Source organism: Muscardinus avellanarius (genome assembly GCF_963383645.1).
Source record: "Muscardinus avellanarius genome assembly, chromosome: 14".
NCBI lineage: Eukaryota > Metazoa > Chordata > Mammalia > Rodentia > Gliridae > Muscardinus > Muscardinus avellanarius.
In genome coordinates this window covers 8,052,130-8,079,647 of record NC_137800.1, presented here as the reverse complement: position 1 = coordinate 8,079,647, position 27,518 = coordinate 8,052,130, and the positions used below count along the sequence as shown (strand labels likewise).

At 50.2% G+C, this 27,518-nt stretch overlaps 1 protein-coding gene across 3 annotated transcripts in view; it reads right to left on the bottom strand.

Annotated features, from left to right (window-relative positions):
- Positions 1–477: 477 nt before the first annotated feature.
- The window catches only part of INTS9 (integrator complex subunit 9), a gene marked incomplete at both ends in the record, with an annotated part of 62,773 nt that continues 35,732 nt past the window's right edge, over positions 478–27,518 (bottom strand). For 2 of the 3 annotated variants that reach the window (XM_080710442.1, XM_080710440.1), the window contains 9 exons: positions 478–654; positions 1,987–2,124; positions 3,789–3,887; positions 6,014–6,181; positions 8,887–9,011; positions 11,631–11,802; positions 12,809–12,869; positions 18,243–18,423; positions 21,062–21,173. In XM_080710442.1, the coding sequence (XP_080566568.1) occupies positions 478–654; positions 1,987–2,124; positions 3,789–3,887; positions 6,014–6,181; positions 8,887–9,011; positions 11,631–11,802; positions 12,809–12,869; positions 18,243–18,423; positions 21,062–21,173 (1,233 nt within the window). Of the gene's footprint in view, positions 723–1,973; positions 2,125–3,788; positions 3,888–6,013; positions 6,182–8,886; positions 9,012–11,630; positions 11,803–12,808; positions 12,870–18,242; positions 18,424–21,061; positions 21,174–27,518 lie in introns of all 3 variants that reach the window. The other variant, XM_080710441.1, reaches the window with a different exon arrangement.

Here is a 27,518-nt window from a genome sequence, read left to right as displayed (position 1 = left end):
CTCTATAAAAATAAGTTTTATTAACAAAAAGGGCCACAATATAAATGACAGATGGTTGACTTTTACTTAATTTTTTGGGATCATCTGTCTCCTTAGGTGCAGTACTGCAGGCAGTTAAAGAAAACAAAACCCACGACTGGTTCCCCTGCCTGCCCGTGAGCGCGAAGAGTGACTGGGCACCGAGCACAGGAAGCGGTCGCCGGTGTACAGCAGCCTCCGGGCAGGGCTTCCGGCCCGGCCCGCCCTCAGCTGCTCCAGTGTCTGCGGCTCACAGAAGGCGTGCTTGCCTGAAGCAGCGTGGGGAAGGCAGACGGCAGTTCCTGGCTCCGGCTCCAGGTACTGTCCTCCAAAGCCACCTCTCCGTGGCCGCGGCCGGGGCCACCAGAGGCCGGCTTCCAGCCTCTCCCGGCCTTCCTCAGCTGGCCGTGCGGGAGCTGCGTGAAGGGCTCGGGAGCAGAGATGGCGCAGCCGTCCCGCTCAGAACTTCTGTAAGAACTTGAGGACGAGGTCCCGAAGCCGGACCCTCAGCATCTCGTCATTGTCACAGATGATATGGGTCGAGTCTTCTTCAATCTGGATGAGCGTCTCGGCTTCCTGGAGCAGGACAATGTGGCCCTTGGCTGTGTCCTCCACCTTAATGTCACTGAAGCCATGCTGCTCGAGAGAAAGGGAGAAGAGGGTGGCTACTCTGAAAAGCAAGGGTTGACTGAAGGGGAAGGACACTGTGGAACTTTAAGACCTGAAGCGGTACTCTAGGCTGGACTGGACCAAACCGCCATTGTGGACTTTCTTCAGGAACAGGCCTACGACGGGAGCCGGACCAACCATCATTTCTTATACTTTACAAGAGGCCTGGCCCCAATCTCAGGGACACGTGGGAGTGTGGGAGCGGGCTGTGCCGGGCTTGCGCCTGCCCAGGTGACAGCTGCACCCCCTGGTCTCAGCTGCTCTACACTCCTGGCAAAGACCACACTTGACGGCAGGGTGCTGCTGGCCTGCTTCGGCAAGTCTCTTTCAAGGGGGAAGGTGGTGCGGCAGCAGGCCACACCTCTCTCCAGCTACTTCTAAAGCTAACTGTAGAAGTTTCTAAAAATCCGACATGAGGGAGAGAAAGAAGTGGGAAGAAAGCATGTTGCCTGGAAGGGACACAAAACAGGTCGAGCGCCCTGAGGCAGGAAGACGGTGCCCGTGGCCCTGTGGTTCTGGGCAGGAGCCAGATCTCTCCCCCAGCCTGGACCCCCCGGGGGTCTGTTCTGGATAAGCCGGGCAGAAGAACTGAGTAGCGTCTCTGGGAAAGCAAGTGGTTAAACAGTAAGCCACCCAGAGGCTGCTGCCATCTACAGGACCCGTGGGAAGGGCAAGGAGAAGCTGGAAGACCAGGCCTACCAGCCGCGGAGCCTGTAAGTCCAAGACGTGAAAAGCTGGCAACTGAGACTTTTTTATGGCACTGGGAATTGAACCCAGGGGTATTCTACCTCCAAGTTATACTCTCATCTTTTTACTTTGAAACAGGGTCTGCTATGTTGCAGAGGCTGGCCTTGAACCTGCAATCCTCCTAGGCCTCCGAAGTACTGGGATTATAGGCATGTGCCACTGCACTCAGCTGGCAATTGGAAGACTTAGTTTGGAAAAAGTTGGTTATTAGCGATGCAGCAGGGCAATCTCCTTCACAACCCCTCTCTGGCGTTAACTGTGACTCTTCTCTCGTAAGAAGCGTGCACAGCACCATCCTGAACCAATCCTCCTTGCCAGCAAAGACTGACCCTAATGCCGAAGCAGTAACCGCCCAAGTCAAAGTTACGAAAACTTGGAAAAAATCCAACCTTCAAGTTATGGACAAAACGGGGGCCCAGGAGTAGATGGCTGCTGAGACAGGGGAGGACCAGGGTCCTCTCAGATGACTGACCTTCATATGACTGGACCTGAATTCCCAGGGACCTAGCAGCCCACCTGACTGCCCCCGGGGGAGGGACCCGGCCTGCCCACCTTCTCCAGGGTCTGCACCAACTGGTCCACGGGGATGGACCCGCTCAGCAGAGGCTTCGGCACCTTGCAGTCCGGAACGTCCTCGCTCACCCGCTTTCTCTTCTTACTGCTGGGGGGCTGGGCCGGCCTGGGAGGGGGCTGGGCGGGAGAGAAGCGCAGGTCTCACTGGGGCTCCTTCTGCCTCGAAGGCCCACGGGCAGCCCCAGCTGAGCGGGCGCACGGCCACCCACGTGGGGTCGAGGTCTTACTGAATAAGATCGCTGCTGCCGTTTTATTTATCTGGTGCTAGGGATTGAATCCTGGGGAGTATTCTACCTTCGAGGTATACTCCCAGCCCTATTTTTAAGTTTTTATTTGGAAACAAGGTCTTGCTAAGTTGCTGAGGCTGGCTTCAACCTGCGATTCTCCTGTCCCAGCCTCCCCAGTACTGGGATTGCAGGCGTGTGCCACCTATCACAGCCTATCAAGATCCATTTTGAATTTTCTATCAAATTGCTGAAGTCAAAGTTACAAAATCTTAAGGTTGGATTTTTTCCTTCTAATTATGGACAAAACTCTTCTGTGGGAGAGGCAGCCATGGGGGCCCAGGAGGTAGATGGCTGCTGACAGAAGGGGAGGACCAGTGAATTCCTCACGATTAGTTGCTGGTACTTGCAGGCGCAGCCATGGGACAATGGGTAAGGGTACTGGCTTCTGGGTCTGGCATGGATTAATCTTAGCTTTGCCATTTCCCAGCTATGAAAACAATGCTCAGAAACTGAGAAATTACCCATAAAATGGGATTTTTTTTGGTGTGTGTGTGTGGTACTGAGGATTGAACTCAGGGGCCTTCTACCTCTGAGCTACATCCCCAGCCCTATTTTTTTTTTTATTATTATTTTTTTGTGGTACTGAGGTTGGAACCCAGGGGCTTTTCTACTTCCGAGCTATACTCGCAGACCTATTTTATACTTTATTTAGAAACAGGGTCTCACTAAGTTGCTGAGAGCCTCACTCAGTAGCTGAGGCTGGCTTTGAACCTGTGTGATCCTCCTGTCTCCGCCTCCCAAGCGCTGGGATTACAAGCGTGCGCCACCATGCCCAGCGAGTTATGTTTTATTTTGACACAGGGTCTCACTAGGTTGTGGAGGCCTCACTAAGTTGTTCAGGCTGGTTGTGTATCTGCGATCCTCCTGTCTCGGTCTCCCAAGTACTGGGATTCTAAGCGTGTGCCACCATGCCTGGCTAAAATGGAAGTTTTAGTACTTTTTCCCCCTTTTGCAGTATTGGGGATGGAAGCCGGGGTGCTCTTGCCACTGAGTTACATCTCCAGCCATTTAAATTTTGAGACACAGTTGCCCAGGTTGGCCTCAAACTCTGGGTCCTCTTGCCTCCTGAGTGGCTGGGGTTATAGGTGTGAGCCATCGCACCGAGCTTAAGGGAAGTGGGGAGGATAACCGAGGAGAATGTATGCTGAGGACGCAGCGTAGTGCTACCATTCCCCCTGTTTTGGTTTATGGTACTGGGTCTGAAGGCAGCAGGCCCGAGTCTGCGAGGCAGGAGCCGCCCCGGTGCTGGTACGGCCTCCTCCAGCTCTCCCCGAGCAGCCTCTCTACCCTCCAGTGTTTGCAGGGGTGGTGCTGGCAAATGCCCAGCTGAGGGGCGTGCAGAGGGCTAGGGGCAATGTCTGGCCGCATGTCGGCCTCTCATCCCTCTGGGGCAGGGGTCAGAGTGGTAGCAGGGAATCCCTGAGATGCCCACAACATGGCGGGGTCTGACTGCTCCTGGCGTGGCAGCCCCACCCAGCCCACCACCCCTGGTACCTGGAGCACATGCTTGTTGTCTTTAGTGTGCAGAACAGCTGAGACGGTTGCCAAGGAGATGCCAGGCTTGATCTCCATGGGCACCAGGGAGTCTGCAAGCTGAAAGCAAACACAGGGCTCAGGCGGGCGCCTCTGAGTGCGAGGGAAGAGGTAGCCACAGCCAGGCGAGGCGAGCCGCGGGCTCCCCCAGCAACAGAGGCGCAGCGCGCCACAGCCACCGGCTCACATTGCTCCTGCTCTGCCCAGCCTGGTGGGAAAGGGAGCAATCACCTAGGAGGCTAATCGGTAAGAAAAGATAATTGCCATAATTTTTCTTGAATTTTTATTTACATCACTGCAATCTAAAATAACAAAAAGGTATACTTTTTTCTTTTTTGGTGGTACTGGGGATTGAACCCAGAGGCATTCTACCTTCAAATTACACCCCAGGTCGATTTTATTATTTGGAAACAGGGTCTTGCTAGGTTGACGAGAGTCTCACTACTTGCTGAGTCTGTTCTCGAACCTGCGATCCTCCTGTCTCAGCCTCCCAAGTACTGGGATTGCAAGCATGCGCCACCACGCCTCGCTTAGCTGCATCTTCTCACAGGCTACTGTCTTTGTTTAAAGATGAACACGCAGCCAGGTGCAGTGGCACATGCTTGCAATCCCAGCTACACAGGAGGCGGAGGCAGGATGGCAAGTCTCAGGCAAGCCTTGGCAACTTACAATGACCTGTCTCAAAATAAAAGGGCTGAGAGCCAGGCGTGGTGGCGCACGCTTGTAATCCCAGCATTCGGGAGGCTGAGACCGGAGGATCTTGGTTTGAAGCCAGCCTCAGCTACTTAGTGAGGCTCTTGCAACTTAGTGAGACCCTGTTTCAAAATAAAGAATAAAAAATAGGGCAGGGGGTGTAGCTTGGAGGTCAAATGCCCCTCGGTTCCATCCCCAGACCTGCAAAAAAAAAAAAAAAAAAAAAGGCTGAAGATGTGGCTAGGTGGTGAGCCCTGCCCAGCAAGCCCAAGCCCCAAGCATCCAATCGCCTTCACCGTAGTCAGTCTGATCAACTATCCTTCTAGCAGTTTATGGCTTAACATGTTTTAGTCTTTCCCTTTAAGACATTTTTATAACCAATTAATAGGCTTATAAGAAAATGAGTATCACTGTTTGGAATGGGGAATTGAAACTACAGTTTGATTTGTGCCGGATCACCGGGCTTGATTACTTTGCCTTGACCACTACGCTTAACAATTTTAAAGCAGTTATTTGTAGCTGACAGTCAAATCCCCCCTTAGAGGACAGGTCTGTGGGCAGGTGTCCGGCTCTCCGGCTCGCCCCTCTGCAGTCTCCACGCCTGCCGGCCCCGCGCACGGCCTCCAGTGCTCCTCTGAGCTATACTCCCAGCCCTATTTTATATTTTGAAACGGGGTCTTACTAAGTTGCTGAGGCTGGCTTTGAACCTGTGATCCTGCTGTCACAGCCTCTCAAGTACTGGGATTACAGGTGTGCACCACCATGCCCAGCCTATTTTTTTATTTTGAAACAGGGCCTCAGTAAGTTGCTGAGGCTGGCCTCAAACTTGTGATCCTCCTGTCTCAGCTTTCCACATACTGGGGTTACAGGCCACCACATCCAGCTTGTCTATTGTTGAGAAAACAACTCGAGTTAATTCTGGAAAGGAATCAGTGTGGTGGAGACTAGATCCACAGCAGCCTTGAGAGCCCTGGGAGCAGTCGGGAGCTCGGATCTCCAAAGAACCTGGGCACAGTGGTTTGTACCTGACATTTTCCTGTTTCTTTTTACATATTCCCCTGGAGAGGCAGAAGCAGCTGCCTCAGGAGGCCGTGCAGTCTCCGCTCAGCCCAGCCCCTAAGCACAGCTCACCTCCACTCGCCCACTGGTATAATATGCTTTTTACTTTTTTCTGGTTAAGGAAGAAGCTAAGACTTCATAAAACTATACAATATTACACGATGAGACACTAAACCCTTTAAGTTATGCTAAAATGGATACTCTTTCAGTTACTCTGATCTCCAGCAGTGAGGTCCAGGAAGGACAGAGGAGCCGCAGCAACAGGCAGCCGAGGCCAAGGCAGCGCTGGCAGGGCCAGCCTCTGCTCAGGTTCCTGCTCCAGTCTGCGTTCTTTGGTTCATATGTGACGGACGCTCAAAGCCCCTCTGGGACCATTTCTTTTAAGAGACTCAAGTGGAAAACTGAATTTAGCCACGAGAAAGAGACTGGCTCACCTCCGGCATGATTTCAATCTTCTCATAGCGACGTTTGAAGGGCAGGGCGAGGACCTCGGCCCGCCGGTAGGCCATGGCTGGAGGCTGGCAGTCGATCATGAGGTCCATCCTGTGGGACTGGGCTGGCGGCGGCTGGGTGTACTGCTCAGGACAGACCACGTGCAGGGGCTGAGGACAAGCAAGACAGGGTCAGCGGAGAGGGAAGGAAGAAAGAGGCCACAAACAGGGCGACCCACCCGACCTCGAGCCTCCTGGACGCTGGGAGGCGTCTTCTCAAACCCCCTGATGGGGCGGTGGGGAAGCAGAATGAACATCCTAGGGGAAAGCCTTGAGCTGACAGCGGTGTGGCTGAGTTAAGGGCCGATGGCTCGGCTTGTTTTTTTTTTTTTGTACTGGGGATGGAACCCAGGGGCATTCTGCCTCTGTGATATACCCCAGCCCAATTTTATTTGTTTTGAAACAGGATCTCACTAAGTAGCCGAGGCTGGTCGTGAACCTGCAATCCTCCTGTCTCAGCCTCCCAAGTACTGGATGACGAGTGTGCGCCACCACGCCTGGCCGTGCCTTTTCTACTTCTGCACTATTCAGCGGTATGTCTATTACCACCTGGTCCCCGGGCTCCCTGAGGTCACAGTCCTATAACAGCAGCTGTCACCAGCCCTTGAGAGACAAGCAAGAGCTGACTTCTGGTGCTAGCTGGCAACTCTCATGCTATTGCAGGCCCACGGGTACGAGGCAGTGGGCAGGTCACATGCTCAACTTGGAAGACAGTGAATCAGATAAGAACTTTCTTTTTCCTTTTAAAACCACATTTTATCTTCAGAGAAAGAATTAGTAAGCTAATGTTTGGACAAATATCACTCAAATAAAAACAAATGTGGTAACCAATGGAGTCACTGTACTATTTCTGGTTTCACTTAAGAGTTTGCACTAAGCCACAAATCCCCTGAAGAAGAAGGATCCAGCTGGGCACGCCGCTGTGCACCTGTGATTCCAGTACGGGGAGGCTGGGACAGGAAGATCCTAGGTTGTGGCCAGACTCACCAACTTAGCGAGGCCCTCAGCAACCTAGTGAGTCCCTGTTTCAAAATACAGAGAGGGCTGGGGGTCGTCAGAGGCAGGATGCCCTGGGTTCAGTCCCCAGCAACACACACCCCAACGGTGTGACTGGCGGGACCTGATACAGCACTTGTCCTTTTGAGCTAATACAGCAAACTGCCCTTTGTTCTTCCTGCCTGGGACGACAGCTGTCTCAAAGCCCACTGGCTCCACAGTCACAGCCTGAGGGCTTCTCCCCGTAAGCTGCTGTGCTTCTCCACATCAGCGCACAGCTGGAGCTGGCTCGGGCTTGCACTCTGAGCGCAGTCTGCCACAACCTGCGATCCTCCTGCCTCAGCCTCCCACATACAGGGATTGCAGGTATATAACAGCACACCATCTCTCCCCCTTGCCGACGGGCACACAGCGGGCAGTGAATCGCTCCCTGTGGCCAAGGGCTGGCTCTGTGACCAGGCTTCTCTGCAGCACGGCCAGCAGGCTGCTAGCACCGGAACCCACCACAGCCTTCCTGGGCTCTTGTCACCTGGGCTAGCGTTTTGTGTAATAAGGGTCGCCTGTCTCATGGCAAAGATTCCGCGAGGCGGATGGGGAATTTGACTTAAGCCAGGGCGTGGCGGGAGCCCTCGCTTGCCTGCTCACGTGGGGGGCCTGGCCTGCTCTGGGGACACGGAGGCCACACCTCCACACCGGAGCTGCAGCGCGCCTCGCCAATTCCACACAAACCCCTGCTCCCAGCCCAGAAAGCCACTAACTGGCCTGGGCAGCGCCTGCAGCTGCGTTTCCCCTCTGCGTGCTCTTGTACAGAAATCTGTCCTTTGATCTACTTACCCCACCACGTCTTCCCATCTCTAGGGCCAAAAATGCAAATAAAAATAAACGAACACCACGAAACCCAAGCCGAGCCAGAGCAGCACGGCTTGTGGTGCGAGCCACCTGCACCAAGGGCCCAGCGGGCTTCATTTAAACTCTCGGCGTGGTGAATATATCTGTAGGATGACTTCTGAGGCAGGGAGAAGGCAACGATTTGCCTTTGTTTTCTGTGGCATAAGGAACCCAACTCAGGGCTTCACACCAGTGAGGCATGTGTCAGTAAGCTACAAGCCCAACCAGCCCTCTTTCATTAATATCAATGTTCTGGTGGTACTGGGGATCGAAGCCAGGAGTGTTCTACCACTGAACCACACTCCCAGCCCCCTACCTTTTTTGTGGTACTAGGAAGTAAGCGCAGGGGCATTCATCTCTGAGCTACACCCCCAGTCCTACTTTATTTTGAAACAGGTTCTCACTGAGTTGCAGAGGGCCTAAGTTGCTGAGGCTGGTACTGAACCTTCAAGCCGCCTGTCTCACCTCCCAATTACTGGGGCCCCAGCCCTTACAGTCAGCTGGCCTCAAACCTGGGATCCTTGTTTCAGCCTCTCAGGTACTGGGACTGCAGGCACGCACTACCCTACCGAGCACCTTTTTATTTTGAGACAGGGTCTTACTGAGTCGCCCAGGCTGCCTCCAACTCGCCATCTCTGCCTCGACCCCATGAGCAGCTGGGATAACAGGCGTGTGCCATCACACCTAGCCAGACAATTTGCTCTTAAGAGGGTACAAATAGTCCTCATCAAGAGTACTTTGTTTCTGCCTCACTTCCTTCTACTTTGATTTCTGTAGCATGGACGCTTCTTTCAGCATGTGAGGACCGTTATTTTTAAATTGAAATGCTCTGTGGCCCTCAGAGGAGGGAGGAGCCGGGGCTCAATGCGGGCAGGCGCCCGCCCACACCGCGGATGTGCGCCGACAGCTGCCTGGACCTGGTCCCCACGTACCTGCACTTCTTTGAGCAGCTTGGACACCTGCATGAAGTTCAGCCGTGTGTCGATGGGGCAGTATATGCACTTCATGGCCAGGGGCTGGTAGGGGGCCAGGGCCTCCAGGTAGGAGAAGTCGGGCTCTGAGGAAGCACAGAACAGAGACTTGAACGGCAGGCAACGGGCGCCAAGCGTGCGGCGGTGGGTGTGGTCAGGGACGAGCAGAGGGCCAGTGTCGCAGAAGAGTGAGCAGGTGCGCACAGAACAGGTGGAGCAGGAGGAGCCCGGGTACGGGGAGAGGCCGGACCAGCCCGTGTGGAGCTGGAGCTGCAGGCACCGGAGTGCGCCCCAAGTTTAACACAGAGAACCGGATGAGCTAAATAAGGGATAAACAGGCCAGTGGGAGAAGAGAGAGCTCCTTTTTACAACAATATATCAATAAAAGAATTTCTTTAAAAACCCCACAGTTTGGCAACCATCACAGTAATAGTTCAAACTAGAATCACCAATAAATGCTAAAATACTCAGCAATTTGAGGAAGAACAGGACATACACATACTAAGTATCCCCCAGAAGATGAAGAGTGGCTTTGCAGTGGAGAGGCCTGGCACGCACCACGCCACACCAGTGGCCTCAGCTGCTCAAAACTGACACCCAGGTGCCAGACAAACCCCACCGTGGCTGCCCATCTAAGAGACAGATGAACACGCTCTGCGGAGACGCCCAGCCTCCTACCAGGAAGCCCAGCGCTGCCGACGGCAGCCACCGCAGCCTGCTGGCCGGGCCCGCGCCTCGCTCCTTCTGTGGTGAAGCTGACTCCCGGCAGCAGCCTGGCAAGGGGGCCGCATCTCAGGACCAGGGCCTGTGCTCGCCGGGTACACCGACTCCTCCCGTGTCTTTGGGACGACCCACAGAGCTTCCGGATGTTAAGATCGCCACCTCCAGGGATTGCGTTTCCCTAATGACGCCCAGGAGCCCCAGGTGAGGCACACACAGGCCACTCGGGAGGGGACATTACTCCTCTCCACGTGGACTGGAGTCCTAACTGGTGGAAAAGGAGCTCACATGGTGGACATCAGGAAGGACACGACTACACGAACAGCCCAGTGAGCCAGTGTCTATGTGAACTCATTTCCCAGGGCGGCCATGACCACAGAGCCGCTGAGTCTGTGCGAGGGCTAACCCTCTGACAAGGCCCGTATGAACACTGCAGGATCACCCTGGTCACAGCGCATGGAGGAGCAGGAGAGCTGCTCCAGACCCCACACGCACTCTCTGGACAGCCTTCTCAGCCGAGTTCTAGGAGTCGAGAATCAAGGTCTGTGGCCCGGTGGCCCTGAAGGCGGGTGCTCTCCCGGCCACTGCCCGTGCGGCTGTGGTACCAGTTTGAGCTGGCCTGGCACCTGCAGCCGGGCCACAGTGTCCTACTACATATACACAACATCAAAGAGGGCCACTCAGTGACCGCAACAAATCCAGATAAAGCAACACTCTCCGTAAGCATGCCCGGACGCAGAACACTGTCGCGGCCCCCCGAGCCAGCGCGGCCCTGCCCAGGCTCTGCTCTGGTTTGGAGACAAGAATCGCGAGGTGGCCAACCACAGATTCCCTGCACTGGTCTTGAGTCAGTGTCCACCGAGGGCCTCAAAACGCCTGAGCCAGCCCAGAGCCCTCCAGAGGCCGCGCTTTTACCTTCGCTGTGTTCCAATTCCCTGCCACAGGGCAACGCACAACTCTGGACGACAGCACACCCCTGGGGCCTCTGGCTGCGGCCAGGCCCTCCTCACAACTGAGGCCGAGCAGAGCCGCGCTGACCCTGACCTCGATGCTTCTGCTGTAGCAGACTCTACTCCAAGACCCAGGTCTTCAAATCAAAGCCATAAGAGGGGCGGAGGGCTTTCCTACGGCGTGCCCCATGCGCCCACAAAGGCCCAGGCTGAGCTCACCGGCAGCCACGTTTATGCAGCAGCGGGGCTGGGGGTGTCCTGGCTGGTGACAGCAGGCAGGGCCAGATTTCAGACCAGTTTTTTACTTACTAGCCCATAGAATTTGTGAAACCCAAGGTGGGTTGAACACCTTAAGTTGATAAATAACAGTGATTATTTAGGCCAATCCCCTATTTGGCCTCATTAAAGGATTTATTTTCCCTGCAGGGTTTGTCTCCAAAAGAACAGAAGCAAGCCAGAGTGCTAGAGTCAAGGAGAAAGAGCCATTTAAGCAAACACCCTGAAGGATAAATGAGACTGGCTACTGGCGTCACTGCTGTTCTCGAGAGGCCATCAAAGAGGCCGGCCGCAGAAGTCTATCCTGAGAAAGAGACAAAGCTGTCTAAGACAGCAGGTAACAGTGCTCGGCCGTTCCCTAACGGGATGTGGTGCCTCAGCTTACTCCTTTGCTTGCCATTATTATTATTATTTTAGTTGTTGTCCTGGGCACAGAACCCAGGGGTATTCAACCTCGACCTCTGAGATATACCCCCAGCCTAATTTTATTTTGAAACAGGATCTCACTAAGTTGCAGGGGGCCCTGCTAAGTTGCTGAGGCTAGCCGTAAACCTGCCATCCTCCTGTCTGTTACCCAAGGATTACAGGTGTGTGCCACACCTGGCTGCTGGGTTCTTAAATATTTTTGATACATACAACAGAATAATATTCATGTTTACACCTTTCAGTCGAATCCTCCTCTGGATCTCTATCTTGCAGGTGCCTTTGCTACTGGCCTTGGCAGAAAGGGTAGGGTGTTGTTTTATTTTTAAAATTTACCTGTAAATATGACAGTGTTGAGACTAGATTTGCCCCAGAGCTCCATGAAGTGGACCACGTCCCCAAAGCGGAGGGATGGGTGCCCAGTGAACACCACACACGGCTGTCTGAAGTCGTTGCTGAAGTCTCCGTGGATGCTGGGGTAGTGCTTCAGCTTATTGGTCTGGATGAGCTAGAAGACAGATAAAAACACACGGAGAGCTGCCAGCCCGCCTGGGCTCAGGAAGATGTGTGGGCACAAACGAGAAGACACGCCGCAGACGGGAGGGTATATGTGCCAAAGACACTCTGGTAGAGAAGTCCCAGCAAAGATGCACGAACGCCTCAGACTCAACAAGAAAATGAGCAACCGAGGAAAACGGGCAGAGGCCTGAGCAGACAGCTCAGCAGGGAAGACAGGCAGATGGAGATGAGCACGTAAGAAAATGTACGCCACTCCAGGCCGGTGGGAAATGCGATGTAAGACATAAGGAGAGGCCGAGCGGAGGACACTGACTCGCCAGCGCTGGGGCGGAGCGTCGGCAAGGCGCTCGCTGCTGTTTAGAATGCAATGCAGAACGGTTGGCCACTCTGGAAGACAGTCTGGCAGGTGTTTTTCTTTTTCTTTTTATAAGCCTACATGTACACTTACCATAGGCTCCTGCTTTGGACTGTGTGGTATTTACCCAGAAAACTGAAGACTTACTGTCCATAAAAACCACACAGATAGGTATACCACCTTGATCATAACTGCTACAATTTGGCAACAACCAAGATGCTCTTCATTAGGTAAATGGATGAATGGATAAAAGGTGGTACATTAAGACGGTGGACTATTATTCAGTGCGAAAGGGAAATATGCTATCAAGCTCTGAAAGGCAGAACCTCTGACTAAGCGCAGAAAGCCAGGGTGAAGAGGCGGTATGCCGCACGGTTTCAACTACGTGACGTTCTCGAAAAGACAAGTCTGTGGACACTGTAAAGTGATCAGTGGTGGCCGGGAGCGTACGTCAGAGGCAGAATGCCCCTGAGGTCCAAGCCCAGGACCACAAAAAAGAAACCAACCCAACAAGCCCCAGTGGCGCCACCATATGCCAACAGGAGGCACAAATGAGCCCGAGTGAGCGCTCGCGTCATCCCGCTCGGGGAGCCCATGAGCAGTCCTCTCGTGCCCTGACCCGGCGGTTCCGCTTCCTTACCTCTGCATGCGGGAAGGGTGGTTCTGGGAGGTACACCTTGCTCTGTTTGTTGTGACAAAGCCTGTTCAGAGGAACAACAGACCGACATGTTAGAGGTGCGCACCGTGGCGACTGCTGCCACCTAGTGGAAGCAGCGCCAACATTAAAAACTAAAGTTTATTTAGAAATTTCCTGCCAGGGAATTTCAGTAGGAATAAAACCGAGCGTCTACAGAGTTTTCAGAACACGCATCTCTGGTGAGCACATATGCTTTTAAACTCTTAAAGCCCCTAAACACACTGCTTCTTAATAAGCAAACTTGTTGTTTTGGAATAACTTTAGATTCACAGGACACTGCAGAGACAGTAGAGCTCCTGTGTCCCGTGTCACTAGTCTTCTATAACTGGCACAGTCCTCAAACTAAGAAATTCACACTGGTACAATTTATTAGGCTCCAGAATTTATTCAGATTTCGCCAGATTTTCCTCTCATGTCCTTTTCCTGTTCCAGGATCCAATCCAAGACACCACATTGCAGCGAGCTGTGATCCATTTTGAGGAGCAGGTCACCTGCCTCTTTCTGAGGCAGGGCTATCTATTTCTGCACATGCACTATTTCATTAACAGCAGCACTGCCAACTCCATCTGGAAGAAATCTTAGACTAGAGACACTGTTTTAGGAAAACTGTTAGCATTTTCCTAGTCAGATATGACTGTCAAATACAGAGGTGAGCTGAGTGTGGAGGTCCCTGTGACCCCAATACCCTGGGAGGCTGAGACAAGAGGACTGCTGGTCTGAGCCAATCACACAGTAACCCAATGAGACTTACTTTCAAAACCTGTTTCAAAACAGAAAATAAAAAAGGCTGGGGGTACGCCTCAGAGGTGGACACACACACACCCAGCAGAAATAAAAAAGGCTGGGGGTACGCCTCAGAGGTGGACACACACACACACACACCCAGCAGTCTGATGCTTGTTTTGCTTTTGGGTGCAGCACTGAGAATGGGACTGTGGGGTGCTTTGAGCCATAACCCCAGCCCCCCCCTTTTTTGGTGGTACTAGGGGTGGAAACCAGGGGCATTCTACCTCCGGGCTACACTCTCAGACCTATTTTATATTTTATTTGGAAATAGGGTCTCTCTCTCTCTTTCTCTCTCTCTTAAGCCAGCTGAGGCTGGCTTCGAACCTACACGATCCTCCTGTCTCAGCCTCCCAAGAGCGGGGATGACAAGCGTGCACCACCATGCCCGGCTCAGCCCCTTTTATTTTAAGAAAAGTCTTGGTAAGTTGCCCAGGCTGGCCTTGAGCATGTGATCTTCTTGCCTCAGCTTCCAAAGCTGCTGGGATTATAGGCCTGTGGCACCGTGCCTGCTAGGTATGACTTTTTAAAATTGGAAACCATGTTTTCCAATTAAAAATATGTACATAAGCTGGGCATGGTGGTACACGCTTGTAATCCCTGTGGTTGGGAGTCTGAGACAGGAGGATCACACAGGTTCGAAGCCAGCCTCAGCTACTTAGTGAGGCTCTCAGCAACTTAGTGAGACCCTGTTCCAAATAAAGTATAAAATAGGTCTGGGAGTATAGCTCAGAGGTAGAAAAGCCCCTGGGTTTCACCCCCAGTACCACACACACACACACACACACACACACACACACACACACACACAAATGTTTGTTATTAACTTCATGTGATTTAAATATCAACTTTCTAGCCGGGTGTGGTGGTGTGCACTAGTAGTCCCAGCATTCAGGAGGCTGAGACAGAAGGATCATGGTTTGCAGACAGCCTTAGCTACTTAGGCCTTTTGCAACTCAGTGAAACCCTATTTCAAAACAAATAAAAAACAGGGCTGGGGCTGTAGCTCAGAGGTAGAATGCCCTGGGTTCCATCCCCAATATGGAAAAAAACCACGTGTGTGTGTGTGTGTGTGTGTGTGTGTGTGTGTGTGTGTGTATTTTTTTCCCCCTATCCTTAGTTCCCTTTAACCTTGATTTGAAAAATAGCATTCTCTATCTTCTTTGGAAGAAGACAAAAATACAAAAGCGAGCTGCTTTTGGAAGAATCTACATAGACGCTGGTTCTACTGCAGACACAGGAGGAGGGACATATGTAGGTGCTTAGTACAGAAGTTGAGGCTGTTGCCAGGACATCACGCTCCCTGCGCTGGAAGGCGGCTCGGGCTACTGCAGGCTGTGAGGCCCACCAGCTGATGTCTGTAGTCAGTTCTGCTCACGGATCCCCTATGCTCAATTCTAGAATCCTCATGTTGGCCCCACAGACAGGGCCCCCCACACCCCTTCTGTCTTTCCTACTTTTTCCTTTTTTATTTTTTTTTGAAGATTTAAAGAAGTTTATTAAAAAGACAGAAATACAGAAAATAGTTACAGCCCCATGCCAAAATGGCATGAGGGGGGAGGGTGGCCTGGGCCAACTTAACCACTCCCCTACTTTTTCCTTTTTGAAATACTGGGGCTCAAACCTAGGGGCATTCTACCACTGAGCCACACCCTGCCCTATTTTATTTTTTAAAATGTGAGCAGGGTCTCACTACATTGCAGAGGGCCTGCTAAGTTGCTGAGGCTGGACACGAACCTTTGACCCCGTCTCAGCCTCCGAGTTCTTTGGATTTTGGGCCTGCTCCACCACGTCCAGCTCAACGTTGATCTTTAGTTTTGACACAGTGTGTGCAGTCATGTGAGATGCTAACATTAGGAGACACTGAGTGAAGGGTGCATGGGAAGAGCTTCAGACTTTTCTATAAGTCTAAAATTATTTTAAAGTTCTGTGTTTACTATTTAAAAAACAGGCAAAAAAATCAAAGACAAAATTCACAGTGCCAATTCGGAAAAAAAGGCTCCAGAATCATGGTTAGCAGTTGTCATCTTTGATATAGGCATAAAGAATTCAAACAGAAAGGAGAAGTAAAAAACCTCTAAGAAGTAAATGGGCAAAAAGGGAAGAATTTACATAAAACCTTTCAGGAAAGCAATTTAGATATAGATAAGGAACATTAAAAATATTTATATCCTTTTGTTCCAGTAATTCTACTTTTAGTAATTTACCTAAAGCAAAGGATGTCATCATATACACACAGAATATTAATTGAAGGCCTCTTACCAAAAGCATAAAAAAAGGGGAAAGCCTTCCAGTCAGGAAGAAAGTAGTAAACTAAAGTAAACATACACAAATGATGCACAAATACGCAGTCATGTAAAAATGACTCGAATAAGATTTTATAAAGACTTTGATTTAATTAATTTTAAAAGTTGGATTCAGAATGAAATATCCAGCATGATCTCCATGCTGAAAGATGAAATGCATGGAAATGCTAACAGTGGTAAGTTGTTTCTGGACAGCAGTGTTATGGGTCTAGTTATTTTTTACTATTTTTTTTAAACTTTTATTTCTTTTCAATAGTAAGCATGTATTACACATATATTACTTCTTTTTTTCTGGAACTGGGGATGCAACCCAGAGTCATTCTACCTTGGAGCTAAACCCCCAGCCCTATTTTTTATTCTTTATTTTGGAAGAGGGTCTCACTAAGTAGAGGAGGCTGACCATGAACCTGTGATCCTCTTGTCTCAGCCTTCCAAGTACTGGAATTACAAATGTGTACCACACGTATATTAAAAATAAAAAAAACCTAAAAAAAAAATCACAAAATCATCCTGGAGTGTTCTTATCCCTAGAGTCTTGAATTCTATCCAGTAAGTATTTCAACAGCATGAACAATACGTAATGGCCGGAGACTGAACTCGAAGCCACAGACCTAGGGGGACACTGTCCACAGAGGTCCACAGGGCTGCCCTCAGACTGGGTTAAAAACAAACAAATGCCAGGCATGGTGGCGCATGCTTGTAATCCCCGTGCTTGGGAGGCGGAGACAGGAGGATCGCGCAGGCTTGAAGCCAGCTGTGCTGGCTTAAGAGACCCTGTTTCCAAATAAAAATATAAAATAGGTCTGGGAGTGTAGCCTGGAGGTAAAAGGGCTTCCAGGAACCCCAGTACCACCACCAAAAAATAAAAAAATAAAAAAAAATAAAAAACAAAAAATTAAGGATCTAAATGAGGGAATTCTAACATGATTAAATTAGCAGTGACACTCAAGGCTGATTATTAATTATTCAAGATTAGTGTTCTATTTGAGAGGAAAAACACCTTGTGTACAAAGGGTAAAATTCAGTTGAGCGCCAACAAAAGCAACAGTTGTGTGGATAAAGATTAGTACACCAACGGGGTGGAGAAGCCTGAATTTAAATACAAGAGAACAGAGACTACAATTAAACCAATTGAAGCAGCATAATGCTGGAGACACCAGGACAGAGTAACGGAGAGGCTCCTTATTTCTTAGGTACCAGGAACTGAACCCAGGGCGCTCTACCTGAGCTACACTCCAACCCTTTTAATTTTTTAGTTTGAAACAGGCTCTCACCAAGTTGCTGAGAGGCTTGCTAAACTGCTGAGGCTGGTCTTGAACCTGTGATTCTCCTGTCTCAGACTCCCAAGTACTGGGATCACAGGAGTATGCCTCCAGGCTCAACTTCATAATCTTAAAAGGGTTCAATAAGTTCTTATTGTTTAATAACGTATCTATGGAAAGGTTTGATCAAACAATTTCCTGCTGTGGTAAAACATGACTTTGTCAAATCTGCTACTGAAATGAAGAAAGAAAAAAAAAACACCTAATTTTTGTTATCAGATTTGGTATGTTTTAGGTAATATTCAAGCTTGGGGTTGATTTTTTTTTAACTTCTATAGTGGAACCTTACTGGGCAGCGGGCAGAGGAATATGTGAAAAATTAAGCAGAGAACACTTTGCTGCTTGCTCCTCCCACTAGGCTGCAGCCAGCCCGTCCCGTTCCCTTTTTCACGGGGTCTTGCCGAGATGCCCAGGCTGCACTGGACCCCGGGCTCCTCTGCCTCAGCTGCCTCTTTTACTATGGCCACAGGTGTGCAGTGCAGGCACCGCGCCCAGGTGCTACTCACGCAGTTTGCTTGCTGGCTTCCTTCAAGTGCTGAGGCTTGAACCCAGGGGTATTCCACCTCTGGAATACATCTCCAGCTCTATTTTATTTTTTATTTGGAAACAGGTTCTACATTGCTGGCAGCCTCACTAAATTGCTGAGGCTGGCTTCAAACCTGCGATCCTCCTGTCTCAGCCTCCCAAGTGCGGGGATTACAGGCGTGTGCCACCACGCCTGGCTTGGGTGCTGCTACTTCTCAAGTGCAGGCTCATTCCTCTCTCATTCGCCTGCCCTTGGTAGCCTTTCTTTTAAAGTCCAGCTCTGTAACAGATGTGACTTTCAGTAATACGATCTTCTCATTACAGGCACAGAAAAACATCAAAATAAAAGTTTCATAGTAACCTGAGAAGAAACAGGATTACTATCATTCTTACTGCTTGAATGTACTGAATTGAACAGAACTCAGAGAAAAACAGACATACCATTCGGCAAAAATCTGGGAGAACTCCAGTGAGCTGTTGGCCACCGGGGAGATGAAGTAGAAAGGGACACTGGCGAGGCCGGCGGAGTCGATGTACTGGTACAGGCACTCCAGGAGGTCGTAGATTACTCCCGAGGGGTAGCAGGGGACCAATACATTTCCTCCATTCCGCACCGTGAGAGCTAGAAAAGTTGAAGCCAGAGGGGGCAGACAGCGCACGAGAGGCAGTGTAAAAGATAGAAGGTAACTCTTTATTTGGTGCTGGGGACTGAATCTGGAGGCTTTCTCCCTCTGAGCTATATATCCCAGTCCAATTCTTAAAGTTTGAAATGGGGCCTAAGTTGCTGAGGCTGGCCTCGAACCTATGATCCTCCTGTCTGAGCTTCCAAGCACTAGGATTCTAAGTATACAGCACCACACCTGGCTTTAGAAGGCAACGTTAAAAACAACAACGCATTTCCTGTTTTCTTATTTTTGTTCTTAGAACTCTTCCCACGTACAATCTGCTTCTTTTGAGTACTAGCTCTTGTGAGGGAATCCAGGGGCAGAGGGCTGATTTCCCTGGGAATAAGGTGTACGGCGGCGGCTGAGCTTCCTTCAGGACAGGACCTCCAAGCTCCTTTTGTTTTACATCCTGCTTAACAATCTGTTTATGTTTGTTATGTCTCTGACCATGCCTAAGTCACCTATTAGGAAACCAGCCGAGTTTTCCAATTTCACTCATTTCAGTGGTATTTTCTTTAATTAATGTCTGTAAGAAAATTCCTCATTTTAAATATTTAAATTGTCAAAAGAGGAAATGTGACTTATAGGTTATAATATTCAAAGTATGACTGGCTGAAACAAAGCACATACTCAAGTGATTTTTGGGAACAGAAGCTAAAGTCTTTGTTTTATTTTTGCTTTTGGTACAGGGTCTCCCTCTGCCGTCCAGGCTGGCCTTCCCGTCTCGGTCTCCCAAGTAGCTGGATGCCTTCTGACCTCCGCTGCTTCTACTCGGATGTGCACATCAGTGGCTGCTGTGACTTGGGGACTGGTGGCTTGCTACTCTTAGAGCACCACAGGAAGGTAAAGCCAGCCCCCGCGGTCAGGGTCAGGGCTCAAGGCCTGGCGCTGGTCCTGCTCTGGCCCCGCTTCTTGGCCCGCAGGCAAGCCACGGCCACCCGCTGGGCCTCAGCTTCCTCGTCAGGTACGTGAGAGGAATGAATAAGAGCAGTGGCTTTAGGCCTTCATTTCTGTAAGACTGCCAAGGGAACAGGCTGAGCATGGACCTTTTCTTTTGGGTGCACCTCTCCCAGAGATCCAGCCACTAGGTCTGTGGAAGAGCCCAGCCTGCGCCTTTAGTCAGCAGTGGCTAGTGGATTCCACTCCCAGAGATGGGATTAGATATGTTTTGTTTTTCAAATTTGAAGTTCTTTTTTTTTTTTTTTTGTGGGTCTGGGGATGGAACCCAGGGGCATTTGACCTCCGAGGTACACCCTCTGCCCTATTTTTTATTCTTTATTTTCAAACCGGGTCTCACTGAGTTGCAGAGGGCCTCACTAAGTAGCTGAGGCTGTCCGCGAACCGCGATCCTCCAGGTCTCAGCCTCCCGAATGCTGGGATTACAAGCGTGCGCCACCACGCCCGGCTTAAATTTGAAGTTCTTTGAGGTTATGATTCTAGATAACAAACAGAAATACAAACCTAAGATGCGATTTAAGAACAGTTCAATAATGTTTTCAAAGCAGAATAAATTTCCTTTGGCTAACATCAGCAAAGAACAGAAATAAGACTACGGTTTCCTTTTCTCCGTTTCGTGGTTTCTAGCACCCCAGGCAAGCACTCTGCCACTGAGCTACATTCCCAGCCCCTGTCTATGATTATGAAAGAGCTAAGTGAAATGAAGAGGACAGTGCCTTCCAAGAAAACAGGAGAAAATAACCTTCTTTTCTTCCTAGAGCAGAGTATTAGTACTGAATTACACTGCTAGAGGTGAAGGGTCTCAGCTCAGCAACCCCTCTGTGGTAACTGTACCCCTCCACCCCTAGAGTGATGGCATATGAAGCTGATGAGGCCTAGGATCAGGCCCTCACAGAGGAAGTGAAGCTGCACCGTGTGGTGCAGGCCCGTCATCCAGCAAGTGGGAGGCAGACAGAGGGCCGAGGGTTCAGTACGTGGGAGGCAGACACAGAGGGTCGTGGGTTTGAGGCCAGTCTCAGCCATTTAGTGAGACCCTGTTTCAAGCTAAAAAAAAATAGAGCTGGGGGTATCTCGGAGGTAAAATGCCCCTGGTTTCAAGCCTCAGTATGAAAAATAAATAAATGAATAATGGAGAAAGTGACACCAGAGCTGAGAGGGGGCCTTCAGAAAGAACCAAGCTAACCTGGGTATAGGGCCACATGCCTGTGTTCCTAGGACTTGGGGGGCTGAGACAGAAGGATCACAGGTTCAAAGCAAGCTATGTAGCAAGGCTCTCAGGAACTGAGTGAGAGTTTCTAAATTAAAAAAAAACAAACAAACAAACAAAAAAAAAACCAGGGCTAGGGATGTAGCTTGGAGGTAGAATGCCTCTGGGTTCAATCCCCAGTACCAAAAAAAAAAAAAAAAAAAAAAAGTGCTAACAACTCGAATTTGCCATTTTAGCAACCTCTTCAGAACTGTTTCTGTAGACTACAGCATACTTTGAAAAGGGGCAGGAAGGGTAGAAGTAACCAGGGGGGAGGTCTTGAGACCTCAGAGGGCGTGGCAGCTAAGGGAAGGGCAAGGGCGGCTGCAGAAGCGAGGTACTGAAAACCAGAGCAAGGAGATCGCGAATCCAAGGCCGAGAGGGCTCCATACCCAGGTTGCTGCAGAACTCTCCCACCATGCCGTCGGGGTTTGCGGTGGGGATCTGGGTGAGCCCCGTCAGAACCAGAACGTCGCTGTTCTTGAGAGAAGCTTGGTCCATGGGCTGGTAAACAACCAAGAAGGCCACTTAGTAACTTAAGAAGCAATGTTATCCACAAACAGAAAAGGACAGGAGCGTAAGGCACTACTCTCCCGTGTCCAGGCCTCAAGCCCTCTTCCACCTCTACTGTAAAGGCTGTCCTGGTTTAGGGTGGGGACTGACATCACAGAGTGAGGAACAAGTTCTGTTTCTTGATTGAGGCAGTGATCACGGCGTATCAAAATCCACAGCACTCTACCCTTACGACCACTGCCTCAATATATACTTACTTCAATGAAGGCATCTCATATATCTATAGTACTTTTCCTTTTTTCATTTTAGTGCTGGGGACTGAACCCAGAGGCATTCTACTTCCCAGGTACAGCCCCAGCCCAATTTTATTTCTTATTTGGAAACAGGATCTCACTGGGTTACTGAGAGCCTTGCTAAGTTGCCAAGGCTGGCTTTGAACCTGCAACCCTCCTGTCTCAGCCTCCCAAGCACCGGGAATATAAGCATGCGCTACCATAGCCGGCTCTCTACTCTATTTTCATAATGCTATGCACACGTATCCTCGGTGCATCAGATCCCTGAAGGGTTTGTAGAGCACTGCCTGCCTGGCTCACTCCCCGAGTGTCTTGATTTAGTCTGACACGGGCCGAGAATGTGCAATTCCAACAAGTTCTCAGGAGATGCCCCTGTATGCAGGCCTGGATCGCACGGTAGGCACTAATGACCGGTCTAACTGGATTCTCAAAATCACTGAGGGGCTGGAGTGGCCTTCCATTATGGGCACATGGGAATGGGACTCAAAGAGGAGAGGCGACTTCCTCCAAACCCCAGGCAGAGAAGCCAGGAGGACAGGCTAGGGATTAGAAAACTAGTTTTACTCCCACTTCCAGCCCAGTCCCACGACTTGCACCCCGCTGAGCCAGGCTTCCTGTGAAGTGGGGCTGTCTTTGATGTAGCCCCCTTAGATGACTCCTGTGGGTCTTAGGGGCAAACACTTGATTCCCGCGAACCGTTGAAGGGCTACGGCTCACGGCAACGTGGTCCTCACAATGTCTGTGTTCCACTTCCACCCAGCACAATTGGAATTTAATTTTGATTATTTTCAGAGCATTCCAACATATACTGCCTTTCCTCAGTAAGTCAGGATTTCAACTGGAAACAAAAATGAAGGCTTATGGGTTGAGATGCTGCTGGGTTCAAACGTGTTTCCGACTCATGACAGCTCTGCTTCACTTCCACTAAAATCTCCACTGGAATGCCAGCAGAAACAACCCGCAACACTTTGCTTAGGAGCTGTGGCCCCCTCCTGCCACCCGGTACATCCCCAGCTAAGACAGAAGATTCCCAGTGGCAGCCTGGCAGAGCCCCGCCATCCGCATGGTTATCTCTGAGTACATGTCTTCTGGGGAATTTTCCTTTTCTAGTTTATGTATGCATGGGTACCCGGGCTCCCTTATTTATTTATTTATTTATTTATTTATTTATTTATTTATTTACTTATTTATTTAGGTGGTACTGGGGGTGGAACCCAGAGGCTTTCTACCTCCAGCCTATACTCCCAGACCTTTTTTATATTTTATTTGGAAACAGGGTCTCACTAAGTTGCTGGAAGCCTCACTAAGTAGCTGAGGCTGGCTTTGAACCCGTGTGATCCTCCTGTCTCAGCCTCCCAAGCGCGGGGATTACAAGCGTGCGCCACCACGCCCGGCGTTTGTTTGTTTGTTTGTTTGTTTATTTATTTATTTATTTATTTATTTTATTTTTGCGGGTCTGGGGATGGACCAGGGGCATTTGACCTCCGAGCTACACCCCCTGTCCTATTTTTTTATTCTTTTCTTTGAAACAGAGTCTCACAAGTTACGGAGGGCCTAAGTAGCTGAGGCTGTCAAGTTACGGAGGGCCTAAGTAGCTGAGGCTGTCCATGAACTACGATCCTCCAGTCTCAGCCTCCCGAATGCTGGGATTACAAGCGTGCGCCACCAGGCCTGGCACTCCCTTATTTTTTAAATAACAGGAGCGTGTCATATGTTTCAAACTGCTTCTAGACCTGAAAAAAAGCCTTTCTTTAATGTGAACGCAGAAAAGAGCCAGTGGGGAAAACAACAATATGTGAATAGCTTCTATTTCCTCTTTCCACAAAGAGAAACCAATGTGTCTAACAGCCTTTTCTCTGTGTGGGCAGAACTGATGTATTGCACATCTACGACAAATACATGTGCATCCGCTGTGTTCACAGAAGGAAGGAAGGGGAGGTTAAGTATAATGAATGGTCTTTAACAGCAAATGTGTAATGAGCCTGGGATTGCTTCCTGTGTGCTCTAGAGGGAAACGGGGATGGTGGCAAAAGGGACCAATCATCATACTGGCGTGTGTGTATAATTTTAGTACCGGGGATCGAGCCCAGAGGCATTCATCCTCTGAGCTACGCCCCCAGGCCTATTTTACTTTGAAACCGGATCTCACTCAATTGCAGGCCTAAGTTGCTGAGACTGGCTGCGAACTTGCAATGTCCTGTCTCAGCCTCCCAAGTATTGGGACTATAAGCGTGTGCTACTATGCCCAGCTTGGGTGGCAAATTTAGCTTAAAATGTCAACAATTTCATAAACCTTGTTAGAAGAAGACAATAATGATCATCAAGGTTGACAGGGGCCATGGAAGATCCAGGAACCCTTTGAAATGATACGTACAATTCTGTGTGTGCCTATATACATTTTTTTTATAGATTTAATTGGTTTGTTGGAGGGACTCATGACCCCAAAAAAGGTTAAGAATGAATGATCCACGTGAAAACATATAATGGGAAACAATGTTGGCCCTGAAATAATAGAAATAATTTCTATTATTACTGAACTGTAGCTACTGGCATCTTCTTCTCTTGAAAATTAAGTGCCCAGAAATAAACTAGCAGAGGCGGTGCTACGGTGTGGACACCACCAGGCAGAGCAATTTCAAGGCACTTCACGATCAGGCTGACTGGATGTCTGTAGTGTTAGTCTGCAGCTCGGAGACAGTCTCATTGATTTCCAGGGCTTGGATACAGCAGCAGGCTCATAAGGCTTTTAGTGATACCCTCCAAATCCAGATGACACCCCCAAATGTCTCTACTACCAGAGGGCAAACGTATACACTACTGGTGTAATGGCCACCATGAGTACTTCAAGCTGGAACATTTTGTTTAAACACCCCCCCCCCCCACAAAACAACAACTATATTTTCCAGGAATCAAACATAAACACCTAAGAAAATTAACAGCCATAAATGAGCATGTGCAACAGAATCATAAAACCCTCAGCCCAGGAACACTGTGGACACCTGCTGGACCTCGAAGTCATTCATTCTTTACTGCACATGTTGCATATGCGATGAAATAAAGGACACAGTCCCTAGAAGCTTACGATCCAGTTGAAAACATGTAAGTGTAATAGCGACAAAAGGTTTTTCAAATAGCTATCGAAAAATAAAAAGCAGATTTTAAGTTTGCACTGAGTATAAATGCCAAAAAGAATGCAGATTATAACTGTGCCAGGACAGGAGAGGTCAGTAACATCTGGCTTCTGGTGGAGGAAGTTTGGGTTCTAGCGGGAAGGGGCACACCAAAGTCAGGAAGGCCAGGGCGAGTGTGCCGCCGGGGAGGAGCCTGCGAGCGCGCAGGAGGCAGGGGAGGCGAGCGCCGGATCCCGATGAGTTCACCTGGCGGGAGTGCGGCGTCTACTTCCAGACTGAGAAAGCGGGTCGGAAGAAGAGAAATATGGCTGACAAAGGGCCAAGCAGGTCAGAATCATGCAGACCGAGGGCAGTCAGAAGCCAGCAGTCGGAAGCGGGTGGCACGTGGTAATAATAACTGCAGGTGATAAGGGGGCGGAAGGCAAGAAGAATTAGGGCGAGCACGGCTAACGTCTCTATGCAGAGCACACACAAAGGGGAAAGTATAACGTCATGCAGTCAGAGAAATGGAGGAAGCAGATCGACACACTACCACAGAAAACTAATACGCATCTGGAAACTGACTGGCTGTGCAGAACCAGGGAGAGAGCAAGACTTCAGAGGACTCCAAAGTCTGAAATCAAAGATGTGGTCTAAGGAAAACATGGAAGAGGGGATCATCTAAGAGACCGAAGACCAGTGCTGGCAAGCTGCAAGCTTTTTGGGACAGCTGAATGGATTTATTCTGAGAGTAAAAGTTAGAACAATGGCGTTTGATGCACACGGAGGTCTGCTGGGTGCCTTTCTCAAAGTAGCGAATGAGATGCCAGTTTGTGCAGTAAGAGGAGTGGCTTAAGGGATGCCGCAAGGTAAGGGGAAGAGGACAGAGAAGAGAAAGAAGGCTGTAATGCTGTGAAAACCTGCTCTCTCTGAAAATGCAGAGGCCGGAGAACATGCTTTATAGCGCTTTCACCCAGCAACCTCAGGAAAACACTAACAATTGCTCCAGAAACCTAGACCACAAAGAACCTCAGCAAGAGCCGGGCGTGCTGGGCACGCTTGTCATCCCGCGCTTGGGAGGCGGAGACAGGAGGGTCGCGCAGGTTCGAAGCCAGCCTCAGCTACGGAGTGAGGCTCTCAGCAACTCAGTGAGACCCTGTTTCCAAATAAAGGATAAAATAGGTCTGGGGGCGTAGCCGGGAGGTAGAAAAGCCCGAGTCCCACCCTCAGTACCACAAAACAAAAAACAAAAAACCCCAAACACCTCAACAAGAGACTGATCAAAAATGTTAAGTGCAGCTGTGAGATGCTATAAAAAGAGTGAGAGGCGGGCCAGAGGCCGGCCACTGCCCAACTGGAGGGGGGGATCTCCCTCAGAATGAAGGAGGACAGGAAGCTGGGGCGTGCAGGATGAGCTGGCGAGGCGTCCAGTCTCAGAAGAGAGAAGAGCAGTCAGACAGCGAGGCAGGGGAACCTCAGAGCGTTTCATCCCACATGAAAACCCTTGGATTTGCTCGAAGGTGAGGAAGGAAAGACTTGCTGAGAAAGCTAAAGACTCAGCGACCTCTAATTTTCTCTTTTTTTTTTGGCAGCACCGAGGATGGATCCCAGGGGCACTCTACCTCCGAGCTACACCCAGCCCTAATTTTTTATTCTTTTTTTTTAATTTTTTTTTATTTTTTGGTGGTACTGGGGTTCCTGGAAGCCCTTCTACCTCCGGGCTACACTCCCAGACCTATTTTTTACATTTTCATTTTGGAAACAGGGTCTCCTAAGCCAGCGCGCGCGGCTGGCTTCGAACCTGCGGGATCCTCCTGTCTCTGCCTCCCAAGCGCGGGGATTACAAGCGTGCGCCACCACGCCCGGCCTCTAATTTTTTATTCTTTATTTGGAAACAGGGTCTCACTGAGTTGCAGAGGGCCTAAGTAGCTGAGGCTGACCTTGAACCGCGATCCTCCTGTCTCAGCCTCCCAAATGCTGGGATTACAAGCGTGCGCACCACGCACGCCTAGTTCTTTAGTGAGAGAAAGGAACACACTGGATACCAGGAAGCACCACACCTCGCCGTCCAAGGTCGGTTCCGACCCATTCCTCCACGAGGCCCAGATCCCCCGCCAAGAGCGATGCGCCCTCCGTCTGCGTCTGCAGATGTCTAGGCGTACAGGGCTGCTCACGTGCACCTCTTCCTGTATTAAAGCTTCTGTCAGTGTCCCATCTAGGCATCCTTGCTTCCCTTCCAGCCTAGTATGTTCCACTGCCCCAAGGAGGGGTTTAGGAACAGGAGGATCGCGCAGGTTCGAAGCCAGACGCGCTGGCTTAGGAGACCCTGTTTCCAAATAAAAATATAAAATAGGTCTGGGAGTGTAGCCCGGAGGTATAAGGGCTTCCAGAAACCCCAGTACCACCACCACCAAAAAAAAAAAAAAAAAAAAAAAGGAGCAGAGAAGCAGGCTATGAAGAGCTACCTTTTAATATTAAAATTAAGGACATTTTTATTTTTCCTCTAAGATTTTTTTACCAAAATTGCTGCTACAATAAGTACAAAAATTCCCTATGGTTCCTGACCAGTGTGAGTGCCGCAAGCTCCTGGTGCTCCTGCACGGGGCAGAGACGTGCACAGAGAGAGGGCAACTCAGCGGCTGAGAAACTAGAGCCAGTGGGCCAACTCCTGGGAGCGCTGGCCTGGACCGGGAAGCGGCCTCTGTCATGCAACGCCGGGCCACGGCCCCGCTACGGCAGGCACATCGCAGGGAGATCTCACGGTCCTTTTCCCTTCCTCCATACCACTGCTGGCTCCCACACGCTGAGGGGAAGACAACGGCCCAGCAGCGGGCGAGCACTCACAGGCACAGGCGGCGCAGCACACCTCCCACCCCACCACAGGGGCAGGGTGGCAGCAAGTGTTTGGGGCCGAGGTACAAGGGAGCCTCCCT